At 41.3% G+C, this 17,641-nt stretch overlaps 1 protein-coding gene across 1 annotated transcript in view; it reads right to left on the bottom strand.

Moving 5' to 3' along the window:
- Nucleotides 1-924: 924 nt before the first annotated feature.
- SLC18A1 (solute carrier family 18 member A1) overlaps nucleotides 925-17,641 on the bottom strand; it is a 26,495-nt gene continuing 9,778 nt past the window's right edge. Inside the window, exons 6-16 of the mRNA XM_069075382.1 lie at nucleotides 17,555-17,641; nucleotides 16,240-16,329; nucleotides 15,990-16,033; nucleotides 11,511-11,571; nucleotides 11,334-11,429; nucleotides 7,001-7,079; nucleotides 5,654-5,705; nucleotides 4,166-4,229; nucleotides 3,594-3,713; nucleotides 3,207-3,340; nucleotides 925-2,322 (exon numbers count right to left, since the gene is read on the bottom strand). The exon at nucleotides 17,555-17,641 is cut by the window's right edge and continues 24 nt beyond it. Of these exons, the coding sequence (XP_068931483.1) occupies nucleotides 2,209-2,322; nucleotides 3,207-3,340; nucleotides 3,594-3,713; nucleotides 4,166-4,229; nucleotides 5,654-5,705; nucleotides 7,001-7,079; nucleotides 11,334-11,429; nucleotides 11,511-11,571; nucleotides 15,990-16,033; nucleotides 16,240-16,329; nucleotides 17,555-17,641 (941 nt within the window). The 3' untranslated portion in view covers nucleotides 925-2,208. The remainder of the gene's footprint in view (nucleotides 2,323-3,206; nucleotides 3,341-3,593; nucleotides 3,714-4,165; nucleotides 4,230-5,653; nucleotides 5,706-7,000; nucleotides 7,080-11,333; nucleotides 11,430-11,510; nucleotides 11,572-15,989; nucleotides 16,034-16,239; nucleotides 16,330-17,554) is intronic.

Genomic DNA, 17,641 nt, shown 5'->3' with positions numbered 1-17,641 from the left:
TGACCTTTTCTCCTGAACAAGGTAAACGATATATGTCTGACTGATTAAAGTAAGCTTGTTAACCCATTTTGAGTTGCTTTCCTTTAACAAAGCAGATCCAAGAACCTGTGTGAGCAGGCACCCTGGGGACACTGGGGTGCTTGCTGCTACAAACCCCTACATATTGCAGGCACTCAATAAATGTTCTAGATGCTAATGGGATAAAATCTTAATAATGATTATATTCACATGCATTTTTTTTCTATATAGAGCTTGAAAGGACAGGACTGTGTTATGTAATAAATATTCAGGTTTTGGTAAATATTTTTTCCATTTCACTTAAATTGTTAATTTTTTGGCATATAATTAGGCAAAATAACTCCTTATAATTGTTTTTATTTCATCTTCATTGGTGGTATATTCACCCATTTCATTTTTAATAAGTGATTTGGATCTTTTTCTCTCTTTTTGAATCATATTAACCAATGGTTTATCTATTTTATTAGGTTTTTTCCCCCATAAAACCAACTCCTTGCTTTATTTATTAATTTGATGATTCTCTTATACTGAATTTTATTAATCTCATTTATAATTTTTCTTTAACAAGTATGAAAAATTTCTCATCACCAGTTGTGTTGTTTTACTATAGATTTCTGAGTATGCTTTTTTTCACTTCTCAAGATACTTAAAATTAAGGCTTCTATTATATCAAATTCTGGGGAAAGGTGAGAACAAGGAGCAGACATTGTGTCTAATGGAAAGAGCTCCAGATTCGAAGCCAAAAGCTTTAGATTCTCATATCAGCATCTACTTACTGTTTATTTGACCTTGGGCAAGTCACTTCAGTCTTCTTGGTAAAATGAGTTCTGACAAGGTGATTGCTAAGGTCCTGTCCATCTCTAAATCCTCTGTTCTCTTTGAAAATAGTGAAAGCATAAGGGGCTTGAGCTGTAAGAGTTCCAGGATAATGATGCCATGAACATGGTGGTGAAATCTATTTTATTATTGTAAGCTGAGAAACAGAAAAAGGTTCATGGCTAGGATATATTTGTAAAGTTCTTAGCATGGGGTCTGGCACACAGTTGGCACTAAATATTTGTTAGCTATCATTATTATTATGAAATAGACAGTAAGACCCAAAGTAGCCTTCTCAACTCAGCCAGAAAAGGCCAGATGGGAGCATGTTAAATGAGAAAAACCAGCTGCCACCAAAAGCTAAAAACGAAGGCAGCACATTGGCAATGCCCTTGAATTACATGGCAATGAGCACAGTAGGCAGCCATTTCTCTTTCTTGTGCCCCTGGACAATGTGTGAATTCTCTTTGAGAACTGCCCCAGAACAAAGCCTTTGGTCTGGCATTAACCCAGATTCCTGATTTCCAAGCTGCTACAACCCTGAGGATCAACTCAGGGATGATAAGATAAGATTTAACATATCCCTGGGATCCTAAAATCTTAGATTGGAATTGTAAAGACCTTAGAGGTCATCTAGTCCAACCCTTTTATTTTATAGATAAAAGGATTCAGGCCCAGTGAGTGAAATAACTTGCCCACAATGATAGGAAGTGGGGTTACATTGAATAAAACATGTCCTACATCCAAAATTGAAGCCCTTTTGGAGTAAATTAACTAGATATCAATGTTCCCAGGGTTTTTTTTTTTTTTTTGAGCCAGACAGATTTTGTAACAAACCTCCCATATTCCCTTAAAAATATATAAATGTACCTGGGTCCACTGTGTCAATGACTAGAGCACAATTGTAGCACGTTGGTGCTACATATGAAAAGCAGTCAGGTCCAGTATAAGTCGGGAACCCAATAAGAACAAAGGCCCATTGTACTATCTGGTTACCTCCTTATAATTAGCACTCTCCCTGTACCTTCCTCCAACAACCTTTAGCAAAGGATAACACTGCTCATACTGAATTGACTTCATGATAGCCTTGTAAGGTGGGAATCACTTCCCTACCCCTTAACTGGAAAGATGGATCAAGGAAAGTATCTGGAGGAAAAGGCAATTGGCTTACTAGAACCCACAGGTCTCAGTTCTTTTCCTTCCTGGGTGGTGATAGAAAGGGAAGAAGAGTCCCAGGACAGTTTGTCCCAAGACAGAAGTAATTTTGTTCTGTATCCTTCAAGATTGGATTTTTCAGGGAAAGAGAAGAGAGAGAGAGATCTACATGGAGCAATGTCCACTGGGTCCCGAAAGTAGAAGCCTCCTTTTCTCCCACTATTCTTCACTTTCTGCTTCCTCTTCACTGCCCTCACTCAGGGGAAATTCCCTTTGGGACTTCTGCATTCTGTGGATCTTAGTCTCCATTGGGCATTCCTGGGTCAAAATTGCCTGTAGAAAAAGATAGAAAGAGAAAATCCTATCACTTTGTCTATAAACCTTACTTCTTACCCACCCTCCAACTATCCCCAAAGTCTCTGCAAAGTGAATTTTGGGGGGCAGGTAGGTGGTGCAGTGAATAGAGCACCAGCCCTGGAGTCAGGAGAACCTGAGTTCAAATCTGGTCTCAGACATTTAACACTTACTAGTCATATGACCTTGGGCAAGTCACTTAACCCCAATTGCCCTGCCTTCCCCCCTCCAAAAAGCAAATATATATATAAAAGTCTGAAAGAGACCAAGATCTTTTTTAGGCTTCCTGCATCCACTCAAGCTCAACTAAATTCATGATTAGCAGTCAGTCTACAGATGTTACTGAGTTGTACTTCTGCACTCTGTGTACCTTCAGGGAAAGATAAAAAAAGGAAAAGAGGCAATAATATGAGCCTTGAAGGAGAAAGGTAGAAACTTTCAACAGAGAGGTGAATTATTATTGTCATAATAGTTCCTATCATAGAGCTATGATTTCATCAGAGTGGGTTCCCAATGTGGAAACTTTATCTACCATTATATCTCAGCCACTCCTGGGTAATTTACTGTCATGAGTTGCCTGGAAACTCAAAAATTAAATGACTTGTCCATGGATCACACACAAGTAGTATGTGTCACAGATAGGGCTTGATCCCAGAACTTCCTCACTATAAGACCAATCTTCTACCCACTAATCCATGATGCCGCCCCTTATAATTATCAGGAAAAGGGGGAAAAAGTTCATGAGAGAAGAAAGAATGGAAAAGGAGGAAGGAAGAGAAACATAAGGGAAAGGGAAGAAGAAGAAAAAAGAAAAGAAAGAGAAAATAGGGGCTCTTTCAGCATGGTTAGAATCCGTCCCTTACAATCTTTTCTTCCTTGGCTGGGGGGCTTCGAAGGTAGTAGCAGAGTGGAGCATATGCAATGTTGATGACTCCAATGATGACCATGAGCCAGGGAAAACCAATAGCATGGACGATGGCACCCCCAGTAGAAGGACCTGCAAGGGTTAAATCAGGCATTTATTGTAGATCCACCAGACAGCTCAGAAAGAGGTGGGTACTGTGTTATTGGGAAGAAGGAAGGATACAGAAAGGAGACCATGAGAAAGGTCAGCCATGAGAAACAAAGAATGCTTTGGATACTCTACTTCAGTTTAAAACTGAACAATCAGAATGGGAATGAGGAGATGGAAGAGGGATAGGAGCTTATGGGGAAGCAGGTCTAGACCATTGTCTCTATAGGGGTCATACCAATAGCAAATCCCATGCAGAAAGCCACATCAGCAATGGCATAGACGCTCCCATACACAGATGTGTGACGAAGGTCCACCAGGTGTGCCATGATGGGCATCATGGAAGAGTCCACCATGCCTGTGGCCAAAGCAAGCAGCACAGTTAGTCACTATCATCCCTCCTGGCCTACTGGACTCTGTTCTACCCAGCCTTCTTCCTTCTCTATTTTGCCTATATGCTCTTCCACTTCCTTCTTTGGGAATTCTTTTTCATTTTATCTCTACTCTATCCTCTTTCTCACTCAATTCTTTCCTTCCTCCTTTCCTCTACCTTCCCTCCCCCAGGAATTAAAAGACCTTTTCCAAACAGTAACTCCCCACTACTGCTTTCACCTCATCTCCTCTTTCCCCCTCATTCTCTCCCCACACCCAGCTGGGATCAGAGGAAGGATCAGGGAAGCTAGGCTGACCCAGAACCCAATATCAAAGTGAATTCCAAGACCTAGGAAAGCTGCAGTAAGGAGGAGAGGTAAGGGAGACAGGATGAAGGAAGAATTGCATGCTTGGCCTCCTTTGAGAGAAAGTTCTTACCAATAGCAAAGCCTAGTCCTCCATTGGGGCCAATGAGACCAAAAATATTCTGTGCAAGAGGAACCTTTGAGGAAAAACAAAAGCAGAGAGAGTATTCAGGGAGTGACACCCTATGAGTGTTATTCAAAAGGCTCTGACGGTTATATAAAGGGATTAGCAAGCTCTAAACCACAGACTCTTCCCACATATAAACCTTCACACACTTTCTTTTTTCCATTGTTACTGTTATCATCAAAAAGTTTTCATTAATTTCCTAATTGTGTGCGTGTGTGTGTGTTTGTGTGTGTGTGTGTGTGTAAGGGGATCAGGTAGGTAGGTCTTCAACAAACACTGGACCAACTATACAGAGCAGGGGCTGATAGCCTATGGCAACTCATACTAAAAATGGAATGAAAGATGATTTCATGGTACAAAGTGACCCTGGGAAAAATGCTTAGAGAGAAGTTCAACTTTGACATACCACCTGTATGGCCTGTAGCAGAAATTCTTTTTTTTTTTTGGAGGGGGGAGGGCAGGGCAATTGGGGTTAAGTGACTTGCCCAAGGTCACACAGCTAGTAAGTGTGTCAAGTGTCTGAGGCCAGATTTGAACTCAGTTCCTCCTGACTCCAGGGCTGGTGCTCTATTCACTGTGACACCTAGCTGCCCCCTAGCAGAGATTTTTAACCTGGGGTCAGTGGGGGGAGGGATGTTGGGGGGAGTCCATGAACTGCAAAATATTACAACTTTATTTTAATATAATTTATTTCTTTAGCAATCCTATGTGTTTTATTTTATATATCTAAAAATACTATTATGAAAAGAGGTCCATTGGTTGCACTAAATAGCCAAGAGTCACCATGACGTAAAAAATTTAGAACCTTTAACAACACACACACACACACACACTCACAAACTTCTCAGTGCCAGTTCCCTCTCTTAGTCTTTGTCCCCTTCTTTTGAGGATATACTAATCTCCAATGACATATTAACTAATGAGTAAAGTTTTAACCACTGATAACTTGTTCTCAGGTACATTTGCATTTAAAAATGAGATTCCTTCAAAAAAACCAATCATTTTCCCATTTCTCTGATCTATTTGGAATGTTATCCCAATGGATTACTTAGGGGTGGAAGGAACCTTTCCATTTCAGCTATTATCACTCTTCTCCCAGCCTTGGGAGGGACTGAATAAAGGACATCTTGGTATGACTCCTCTGAAAGGTTGCCAGCACCTGAAACATCATTAACCCATAGGCCCCAGGCTGTACTAAACTGATCCTCTGTCATTCTGGCTATAATTTATGGTTACCCAAGCCAGTTTTAACCTGTGTCATCATCTCTTGCCCAGATCTTGAGCCCCTGAATAAGGCTTTTGTTTCAGTGAAGGTTTTTCCACCAAGGGATAGAAGATGGAAGTTTGTTATCTTGCCTTGTTTCTCAGAAAAATTGATTTTGAAGCCTGGTCCCCAGGGGCTGGCCTAGACCAAAGACTCCTAGTTATACTCACACAGAGCAGACTGGTACCTACTACCAACATCCCAATCAGAGAACATAGCCACCTATGGAAAGGAAGCAAAGCACCATATTAGGCAGACATCATTGACCTCCAGGCCCAACTCCAGCTGCATCACTACCAAGGATGGTTAGTAAGGACACTATCTGAGTACCATTTCCAGAAACTACTTCCTGTCTAAGCAGCATCTCTATACCTGACTAGATGCAGACATTGCTTTACCCGATGGAAAGAAAGATACTCTTCTCTCTTTTTCTTTCTAGATAGGATGTGGTGGATATCTGAACTATGAGTATGGCTCTTGAGCCTTTGCTCACATCATTTCCCCTACCTGAAATGCCCTCCCTCTCCCCTTATTGATTTAAATCCTGATCATTCTTCAAGGCCCACACAATCCTCAACAAGTCCTTCCCAGATCACCTTAACCCATGATGTACTTTTCCTTTTTGCCTCCCTATAAACTTACTACACTACTTCTTTTGGCGTTTGCGGTCATGTCCTGCCTTGTGTTGTTAGTGATCTTTTTATATGAGTATGTCCTTCCCACCCCCTACTCCACTCCCAACCAAGTCATAAGGTCCTGAAGAACAAGGACTGTGTCTTATATTTCCGACATGCCCCTCTTAGGTCTTAGTACAATGCAATGAACATAGTAGGTGCTCAATAAATACATCAATGGACAAATTCTCCATCCTTATGTGGCCTCCCGTCGATCACATTCAAGGTGGCTTTGAAAGTCTGTGATGGAAAATCTTGTTGATTAGAAGAAACTCCAAAATCTCAGAGCTAAAAGTCAGAGTCCATCAATATCTGAACAAGAATCCCCTGTAATATATCTCAGACAGGTGGCCATCCACCCTTTGCTTGAAGATGTTGTGAGATGGAAAAACCCAATGCCTCCTGAGGGAGCTCATTCCACTTCTTAGGTAGTTCTAGCGAAGGCAGCAGCTATGTGGTAAAGTGAATAAAATGCCAGACCTGAAGTCAGGAAGATTCTTCTTCCTGAATTCAAATCTGGCCTTAGACACTTACTAGCTGTGTTCCTGTGGATGAGTCACTTAACCCTATTTGTCTCAGTTTCCTCACCTGCAAAAACGAGCTGGAGAAGAAAATGGCAAACTACTCCAATATCTTTGCTAAAAAAAAAAAAAACCTCAAATGGAGTCACGAGGAGTTGGGCATGACTGGAATGACTGAAGGGCAACAACAAAGTTGTTAGGAAGCTTTTTCTTACATTATTCCTTTCAGTTCTAACTGTGTGTGATTCCACGATCTCCTTAACAGATGCTACAACCACTATCTTGCCTTTTCACATCCTCGTAAAATCCACAGATTACTTACCGACCCATCTTGTTGGCCAATACCCCAAAGAGGTTGGTGCCAATGAGATAGGACACACTGGCAGGCAGGAAGGCTAGACCTATGGGGAGAAAAACACTTCTTTGGGCTTTCTCAATTTTTTGCTCCAATAGGAACTTCTCCCCTTGAGAGAAAAATGCACCTATCCTACATTTTACTCTCTCGGATAGTCAGAGACAACTTTTTCTCTATTTTACAAACCCCCATCCATTCTGGGCCCCATACAACAAAAGGAGTCCCTGTGCAAAGCAGGAATGTGTTGCCTTCCCACCCAAACCTTGCCCTGTGGCATAAAATGAATGATAGACAGGAAGATACTATCTCAAGCACTGTAGTTCTTGCCTCAAACCATAGGTGAAACGGGTGAAAGGAGAAAGGAGAAAAGAAGAGAACCATCCTGCTTAGGAGGCAGAGGAAAATACTTATTATTCATGTTAACTATTACCATTGTGTAGAGTGAAGAACATTGATTCAGGGATCTGATCTCTGTACCTTGATAATTTTTATTTTTGTTATCCAGACATCAAATGGAACTGAAGTCACTGGCCTCTTAGAGCCTCAGTTTCCTAATCTGTAGAATGGGTTGATAATAGCACAGGTCTGACCATGTTACTCCATCCTCTATGACCCCCAGGGTCAAATATAAAATCCTCTGTTTGGCTTTTTAAAGCCCTTCATAACCCGTCCCCTTCCTATCTTTCCAGGTTTCTTATATATTCACAATCCAGGGACACTGACCTCCTTGCTGTTCCTCTAAAAAGGCTCTCCATCACCTTACTCTGGGCATTTTCACTGACTGTTCCCTAAAATCTGTAATTACATCTCTTCTTGTTGCCACATCTTGGCTTCCTTCAAGTCTCAACTAGCATCCCAACTTCTTCAAGAAGCCTTACCAATCCCCCTTAATGTTAGTGCCTTCTTTCTGAGATCATCTCCAGTTTCTCCAGTATATGTTTTATTTGTACACTGTTCCTTCCCACATATACACACATGCACACATTAGACTGAGCTTCTTGAAAACAGGGATTTTGGGGGGAACATAGAAAGCGTATAGCAAATAGTAGGTGCTTAATAATTGCTTTTTGGCTTGGCTAATTAGAAGCACTTTCTTTTTCACAGCATTGTTATGAGGATCAAATGAGGTATGAATTGTACAAATATTTTATACATGGAAAGGCACTATACAAATGTCAGTTATTATTCTTTCCTCTTCTGATGTCTCTGGATCTATGGCCCTCAAGTACACCTCCATTTATGAAGGTGATGTCCTTGACTCATCAGCAGCAAAACTCAGAGCTTTAAGTAACACCCCACTTTCCAAACCCCAGCAGTATGGATGGATTGTATACAAGGGCACATCCTTACCAGATAGCTGTTCAGAGCTAGGGCTAAGAGAAACCATACTAAATAGGAAGTGTGAGGATCTTAAGCAAATGACACTTCTCTCCTCTGTCCAATGTTCTCACAATCTGAGCTGACCCAAAAGGGCAGCAACAGCACCCAGAGAAAGACAGCCTTGGAATTCAAGTCTGGGAGAAACAGTAGCAAATTAACCTGTGCTCAGAACTCAGTGACCTTTATTGGGTCCTATGCTATCTAGCACTTTCTTGAGGAAATAAGATACTGTGTGCATCTCCCACTGTGTGTGGGAGAGAGAGAGGGAGAGGGGAAGAGAGAGAAAGAGAGAGAGATACCATGATGCTGTAAGTTCTTTTGGACTATAAACACCAGGAATAAATAAGCAGGCCAAATCAGGGGCCAGATTTCCTCCTCTGTGTCTTAGGCCCCATTTCCTACTTCTCTCTGGGCCAAGGGGAAGCAATATTGCTATACTTTAAAAGATAAATAACCACTGAAATTATAATTAAACCAGAGGTAAATGTTTCACAAGTTACCGGGTATGATTTATTTATTTTTAATATATACTTTCAATAGACAGGAAACAGTGCTTCTGGCATGGTTTGTCTACACTAAATGACAGCTGTTTTAGCTGATCCTGTTGGTCTATAATAATTCTCCTTTTTAATAAAGTCAATAGTTATCCTATTGTGCCTCGGGTGAAGTTACTTCCTGGAAACCTGGTCTCTTAGATACATCTCGGACATCTCGGTTATTGCCTCATTCCACTCCATGAACCTGAGGTCTATCCATCAAACAGAATTTGGCGACATCTTACAAGGTATAATTCATTCCCTTTTTACCAGCATTCAGTGAATAAAGAGGCGCCAGTCAGGGTGGGAGGCTTCTACTTATAGCTATGGACAGACTGCACAGCAAACCCTTTTTAGAGGTAGGACATTACTTTTGAGTGTGCCTCAGAGAGTCAAGTACAACTGATTGTATCACAAGCATGCTTCCTTTAGGCTGAATTCAGGGTAAAATGTTAGAGAAACGGCTTATAAGAGGTAAATTCTTCCTACTTTGGCAATCTGAAAATGTACCATTGTCTTCTCATTCAACAAAGTGACGGCAGTGTCCAGAAGGCCAAAGGTGGTGTGCAGTGGTAGGGAAAATATTGAAATGGGAATCAGGAATTCCTAGGTTCTGGTTCTAGTTCTGTTTCTCACTCACTGTGTGACCTTAGGCAAGTCACTTTCCCTCCCTGGGGCTTAGTGTCTTCCTCTGGAAGATGAAGGGGGTCTATAAGAGGAGCCTTGAGGTGCCTTCCTGTTCTAAAATTTTATGTGCTAGTCTAGAATAAAAACACTGCTTCTGGAATTCCAGGAAATGGATTCAAATTCTATTTCTGTGTGACAAAGGGAAGGTCTCCTCACCTCCCTGATCCTCAGTTTTCTCATCTATGATCCTATGGTTTTTCAAAATGCATTCTCAGGCCTTCCCATGACTTGTTCGCAAGCAGTGTGGCCACAGTTCAATGAAGCTTGCATCTGTCACTCACCCTCCACCAGGAGCCAAAAGAGCCAGGGGGAATATTATCTGTATGAATGGTACCTCCTGAATAGGACCTAACTTGATTAAGGGTCATGGACAGAGCCAGCTTCTGGTGAGGAAAATTCAATTGAGAGGTAAGTGCGGAGTACAGATGGGAGCCTAACTTCACATTGTCCCCCCAGAAAATTAGATTTGGAACATTATACTGGGCACTTGGCAAACATAGTATCTTTGTCAGCTTCTCCCCTCCCCATTGCCACCACTCTCTACTCCCAGCAGCTGTGACTAATTGGCACGTAGCCTTCCCTGTTCTTTTGCCTTGGACTTCCTGGAAAAGATTGGAACCCCACTTATGACCCAAACTGTGTCACAGAGGTTTCTTCCTGAAAGGTAGTCAAAGGACCAGGGGCATGGGGAAATTGGATCTACTAGCTCCGGATCCACAGCTTTGCCTAAGGGAGAACAGGATTCCAGACCAGGGAAACCCACCCCCTTCTCACCGGATCCCATCCCTTTTCCCTGGCATTCTTACACAGGCAAGATGAACTTGGGGGAAAAAAAATTAAGGTCTAACTTGAAGGGGAAAAGAAGTCAAATGGAGTCACCTGAGTGTGTAGGCCTAACAAGAAGAGCTAATATTTTTAACAAAACACTTGGAAAAGTACTTTACGTGTATTATTTCATTTGATCCCCACCACAATCCTGTGAGAAAGGTACTATTATTTATCCCAATTTTATACATGAATAAACTGAGGCTCTATAACAATTTAATTGACATGTCCAGGGTCACACAACTCTTCAGTGTCTGAGGCAGGATTTGAACTCTGGTCTTTCTGATGCTAAATCCAGGGCACTATCCACTATGCCACTTAGGTGCAATAACATGAAAGGAGGAGGGGGCAGATGAAAGGGGGGGGGGGGAAGGTTACTTAGTGATATGAGTAGACAGAGAGAAAAAAAAGAAATAATGGAATGTTGACATGAATATAAGCCTTAGTACTCCCTACTGTCCATCAGTTCACAGTAAACACCTCCTTGTCCCCCACTCTCCTTCTCACTGGCCCCTTATATTTACCTTTCAGTTGACTTGGGATTGTTCTTACTTTATTGCAAATCCTTGTTCTTCTTTCCAGAAGCTAGGAACCACTTCATTTTTGCTTCCTTTCCCAGAATTCCAAAATCTAGGCCTAGATATATCCTATTCCTCCCACCCTTCCTAATGTACTCAGATTTAGCTCACATATACCAGGCACAGGAGAGAATTTTGTTCAAGAAAACATAATTCTACTGTCCATCTCTTAGAGTACAGCTAGAGAGACTGACCTCTGGCCATTTGGGAAGTGTCCAGCCAGCCACAGAAGAGCACTCCCCTCACCACCTCCTTCATGTTCCTGCTGAGATGGCTTGAGGGTCTGGTACTTACCCAGCTGCCACTTGGGGGAACACATGGTCTGCATCATCCATATAGGCAGTGTGGGCTCTAGTATGGCCACTCCCATGTTGGCAAAGCAGAGGGAACCTGCAGAGATATCCTGATGAGTTGTCCAGCTGCCTTAGCCAAAGCCCCCAATTCCCTTTCCATCCCAGCTAGGAAGGTTACCTGCAGCCACCAGGATGTAAGGGTCTCTCAGAAGAGTTAAGATGGGAGTGCCTTTGGAACTCTGGAGGAAATAAAAAATTCTTCTGAAGGAAATGAAAATTCTTCTGAAGGAAATAAAAATTCCTCCTGATCGTATAGCAACTGGTTTTTCTTAAAACACGTCTACATCTATAATTTTTGTATGAACTAGATAAAACAGGCTGTATTATTCCTTTTTGACCAAGGAACAAAGTGAAGCTCACAGTGAGTAAGTGAAGGGTCATTCATCAGTCCTTTCATTCATTTATTCAACAAATGTTTGGTAGGTATCTATCATGAACAAGATGCCAGGCTCCCTAGGTATTATGAGCAATGTGGAGATTTTAAAAACCTAGTCCCAGCCCCAAAGGATTTTTAAATCTCACAGAAACTATAATATGATAGGTCACATAGCTAGTTATTGACAGAACCAGGATAATGTTTAGTCCAGGGGTGGGGAAACTGTGGCCTTGAGGGCACCATGCCAAACCTCAGGCCACAAGTTCCCCACCCCTGGACTAGTACCAAACTCCTGCAGCAGCATAGAAAAATGGATGGAGTACTGTACTTGAGAGTCAGGTAGCTGCCTGCAAACAGCTAGATTGCACTTGAGTCAGGAAATTCAAATCCAACTTCAGAAACTAGCTCTAAGTGACAAGTCTACCTCAGTTTCTTTACCTGTAAAATGAGCATAATAATAGCACTTACCCTACCTGGGTAGCAGTGAGGACAAAAAGAGATAATGTTTGTAAAGTGCTTTTCAGACCTTAAACCCTATATAAATGTTAGATATTATTGTTATTATTATATAGACCTAGCGACAAATTCTGCCTTTGATATTTACTAGCTTACTAGCTGTATGACCACTGGGAGATCCTGCTGGGTGAGTGAGTGCCTTACCCATGGCCCATATTAGGTAGATCTAGCCCAGGTTTCTATTTCCTCCCCACCCTACCCCCTAGCCATCTTCTACCTCAGTTGATAAACACTCCTCCTTCTCCTCCCACATTCTTTTCTTTTCTTTAGCTAAAATCAAATCAATACTTTCCATTGTTTCTAGAAAGGGTGTGTCTATCCACTCCTATCTCTATTTGTCTATTTGTCCCCTAAGTTCTACTCACCAGCCTTGTGACTTTCAGAACAAAATGCCCCTCTGGACCACCACTGCTGGTGTTTTCCCCGTCTATTGCAATGTAAACTCTTTGGGGGTTTTGTATTTGTATCCCTACCATTCATTAGCACAGTGCTTGGCACATAGAAACCTCTTAAATGCTTTTTCATTCTTTTAACTTACCTACTCTAAAGGGAAGCTAAATGGCACAATGGATAGAGCACTGGGACTAGAGTCAGGAAGACCTCAATTCAAATCCAGCCTCAGACATTTACTAGCTGTATGACCCTGGGTAAGCCACTTAACCGCTCTCTGCCTCAGTTTCCTCATATGTGAAATGGACTGGAGAAGGAAATGCCAAACCATTCCAGTATCTTTGCCAAGAAAACCCCACAGCGGGTCGCAAAGAGTCAGACATGACCTAAATGACTGAATAACAACACCTACTGTAAGGGAGTAATGAAACACATAATGCCTACCTCACTACGCTGTCAGTTTCATATGAATTAATGTAGGTAAAGTGTACCATAACTTATCTAAATGTCGATTACTATTATCCCAGAGGGCAATGTGAGAGGCACTTGGAGGCAGCTGCTACTGAAGTCCTTTGACCTCTGTATGGTGAAATGTCTCCATTGTCACTGAACTAGGGTCTAAGTTTCTGACTTTTTGAGGTTTCTGGTTTCATGTGTGGATAGAAAGCCCACAGAGACCTGAGCTTAGTTGCTTACAATTCTGCCCTGGTTAGAATCCAGTAAGGGAACTGGTTTGCATTTTAATCATGCTATTATGCCCTCCAGACATTTCACCTCCCATTTTAGAATCATAGAATGTTTCAGCAGGAAACGAACTTAGAGTTCAAGTAATTCAACACTCCTATTTAAAAGGAGCAGACTGAGGGCCAGGAAAAGTGACATCTTCAAGGTCATGTGGCCAATAAGTGGCAGAGCCAAAGCTAGAACCTGGGTCTTCTGACTCCTGGGCCAGTCACTTTTTCCCCCCCAGGATACCCTAGTATGTGTTTTGCTTCTTGGGAGTACTCTGGCAATGTGGGAGAACTGATACCCATCAAACCATTAGTCATGCAAAGGTCACTCCCTACCAGACACAGCCTGATAAATCACTTTGGGGCACTTTTATCTGCAGGGTACAATTTGGGGGGGGGGGGAGGCGGGACTGGAGAACAATTTTATCTTCTGTTCAGCCTTTAGTGGGGGGAGGGTGACATAAGTTAACTTTCCAAAGGAACCCATTGTGATTTGTAGAGCCTTTGTAGAGGGGTGGTCAGTTTACTTCTCTGCTACGGAACACAGGTATTGGATGCTTGTCACCTCTCCATTTCCTGGTACCTTAGACACTACCCCACATAGAATTCTAAAAGAAAAATGTCTATTTCCTAGGAGTTGTCATCTAAATGTCAATTATTATTATCCTAGAGGGTAATGTGAGGGGCACTTGGAGGGAGCCCTTGCTTTGTTCCCCTAGCCTTTTCCCCTTTCAGTACTGACCCCTCCCTGTGCCTTTTCCCTATAGCTATGTTATGTTAATGGAATTTAGGATCTTCCCCATCCATTAAGAGGCCTCACTGGAGCCCATTAAGGGCAGCTTGCTTAGGGAAGCCTTGCTTGTAGGAAGGCTTTCACACCTTTTGCTAATTTCTAATTAGGCACTGAGGGTTGTGATGCCTTCTAGCTCTGAAAAATGTATATATACTCTGAGTTGGTATTTTGCTTTGGGGGCTCACTTATGAGAAGGATCTTGTGATTCCCTGGTAGGGATTCTGAGTGACCTTATGTTCAGAGCTCCCCAAATGCTCAGATGTAAAGTCTCTCTCTATCCAGGATGTATGTAAAGTATATAGTTGCTTCAGGCAGTCAGAGTCCTATCTGTTGGTCTTTATTTCTCTGCTTTTATTTTCTCTGTATTTTCTTTGAAGTTCAGGGTGCCGACTTTTCCCTTGAACTAGTGAGTGTAATTAAAACAGATTTTTGACCCCTTAACATCTATCTTTCCTAGTAAAGCAGATCTAAGAACCTGTGCTAGCGCCATCCTGGGTCTGCCAGTGTGGTTGCCACTACAAGGTACAATAGCATTGATATCCTATGTCACAGAGTTATGACATAAGCCCACATGCTGTTTTTGATATTACAATATCAATTTGTGCTGATCTGGAGTTCTCAGCAAAGTCAAAGCATTCTTGACTCTGAGTGACCTCTCTCAAACTTGCCTCTTATCCAGCAATGTCTCCAATCTTCTGTAACCTACAAGTTTACACAACCTCGTACTCTCCTCTTTTCTTATCTGAAGCTAACCCAGGTGCAAAAACACCAGTCAATCCCATTTTCTTCATCTCCCAAGCACCAGTATTCTCTACTTCCTTTCACCATATTCACCTGTGGTTGGATGTAATTACTGCAATGATTGAGTTAGTATAATCTTCCCAGTATATCAGCTACCCAGTGTACCTCCTGCAATGACTAATGAAGAGTTTGTAGTAAAAGATAGTCATCTAATGGCAAGAGTACTAGACGCATAGTCAGAAGACCTGAATTCTACATACTTTTTAACCTCAGTTTCATCATCTATAAACAGAGGATGCTAAGGTGGGCAGAGATTGTTTCATTTTTATGCTTACGTCCCCAGAGGTTAGCACAATGCCTGGCACATAGTAGGCACTTAACGATTGATTAATATAATCACATTACCTACCTGATGAGGGGGGAAAGAAAGCATTCTATGAACTGCAAAATGCTATATAAATTTGAATTGTTATTGTTCCCAATAGTAACAATAATGCCATCCTATCTGCTACTAGAATTGTCACAAAGATGCTTTACTCCAGCCTAAAGAGGATGAGCTTACTGTCTCAGTAGAACCCTAGGATCGTGGAGCTAGAACTAGAGGGACTGACCATAAGAGGCCATTTAATTCAATTTCTTCATTTTACAGGTGGGTAAAGTAAGGTCCAAGGAGTTTAAATGCCTTGTCTGAGTTGACACTGGTACTGTCAGAGGCAGGATTTAAAACCAAATCCTCTGACTCTGGGGCCAAGTTCCTTTCAACCACACCATGCAATATCACTATTTTTATTTACTTACAAAAAAAAAGCAATTATTTTATGCACCTCTGAAATTATCCATAAATAAATGGAATATAGGATGGGAGTAGAGATGAGACCCTCTCCCTTGTTTTATTTTCTATTCTTTTCTTCATATATAATATACAGAAAATAATAGTCATAAATAATAATAGCAGAATAATGACTTTTCCAAGGAAATTTCCATCTGAACTCATACATAAAAAATAAAAATAAGATGACTAGTAATAGCAATAACAACAAGTACACTCACCTCAGGGCAGATCTTGGAGGGCTGTAGAATACAGAGTTGTAGAGCTAAAATGGGGAAAGAAAGTTCAGTATGTACATTTTCCTTGAGACTTCAGTAGGCACTAGAGTCAATGGCAGTTTCAGTGACCTACTTCCTTCTTCCCTGGATGGTTCTAGCTGTGATTTTTGTCAAAATGTATTAGTAGCGACTTCTAATAACCCATGGCTGGCAACATGACCCAAAATATTTCTAACCCATCAGGCTCACTCACCTCCATCCATCAGGGCCAACAATGCCAGAATAAGGAAGGGAGCAGGTTTGCCAACAAACTCATACATCAGGCTTCCAAAGGGAGCCCCTACTGAAAAGCAAAGGGACAGCAATCAGGTAGAACAGAGACTGGGTTGAAAGGTACCACTTAATAGTGTTTTGTGTCTGTGTGAATAGATCTATCTCTTTCAACATCCCCATTAGGCTTTAGTCTCCTTGGGGATAGAGACTATGTCTTATTTTTATTTGTTCATGCTGAATACAGTGTTGGACACAAAGCAGATCTTCAAATAAATATTTATTTGCTGGACTATAGTCTAATAGAACCATAAGGCAGAGGTGTCAAAGATGAAGTCTATACATGGGCTAAAACACTCAAGTTCCCTCAGATTGAAATGTGATTGGGAAATATTTAACAAAATAAATAAAAATGTAGTAAAATATAGATAACATTACATTAACAAAAAAAAGTAAAAATGCAGCCAGAAGAGATTTTTTTGGTACAGATTAATGGCCCCCATTTCTGTTTGAATTTGATATCACTGTTGTAAAGTACCTTAGATCTCATCTTCCAAATTTTTCATTTTATAGATGACATAATGAAGGCTCAGAAAGATGAGGGTATTTGCTCTCAGGGCCATACAACTAATAAAAACTGAATCAGAACTTAAACCTAGACCTTCTTATCCACATCCCCTGACCTTGCCACAAGAGAAAATTATTTAAGGAATAAGCTAGAAGAAGTTCTGGTTTAAAAACAAACTAAAAGAGATGACAAGCAAAAGGGGAATGGACCTGGGGGTAAACATAGAACCAGTAGATTATAGATTTAGACCTTCAAGGGACCTTGACACACAACAAGTACAACCTCCTCATTTTACAAATGAAGAAACTGAACCTCAAAGAAAAGTGAGAAAAAAAAAACCTTGCCAATGGTCAAGTAGGTAACTAAGTAGTAGTGTTATCATTTGTGGGGACATTACATTGCTTGGGAGAAGGAAGAAATTTGAGGAGAGATCTTGGGTTATAGGGTCAGGATTCAATAATTTTATGGTCTGTTTTTTGTTCTCTTTAAAGGTATTCTATTTCTTTGTTTTTGTTTTTTTTTATACAACAGGGAAGATTAATCAAAATATTGGGGGGGAATTAATATTAATCAAAATAGGGGGAAGACTGTAGCTCCTGACTTACCCACCCATCCCATGCAGGACCTGCCCTCACCTTGGTTGAATATGAGAATGATTCAGTTGGTGTAGCCTGGGGCCTAAGCAGCCATTAGTTTTCTAACCAATATTTGAAAATAAAGAGGTATTTACCTAACACCCCCAAAGCCAGACCACCCAGGGCAATGCCCATAGCACTCCCTCTTTCATAATCATCTGTGTATACACTGGCCAGCATCC

The sequence above is a fragment of the Petaurus breviceps genome, unplaced genomic scaffold, assembly GCF_028583685.1.
Source record: "Petaurus breviceps papuanus isolate PSGF00001 unplaced genomic scaffold, PetGlider_PUasm1.0 90919, whole genome shotgun sequence".
Classification (NCBI taxonomy): Eukaryota; Metazoa; Chordata; class Mammalia; order Diprotodontia; family Petauridae; genus Petaurus; species Petaurus breviceps.
Note: the sequence above shows the minus strand (reverse complement) of the source record. Positions and strands in the feature narration are given on the sequence as shown.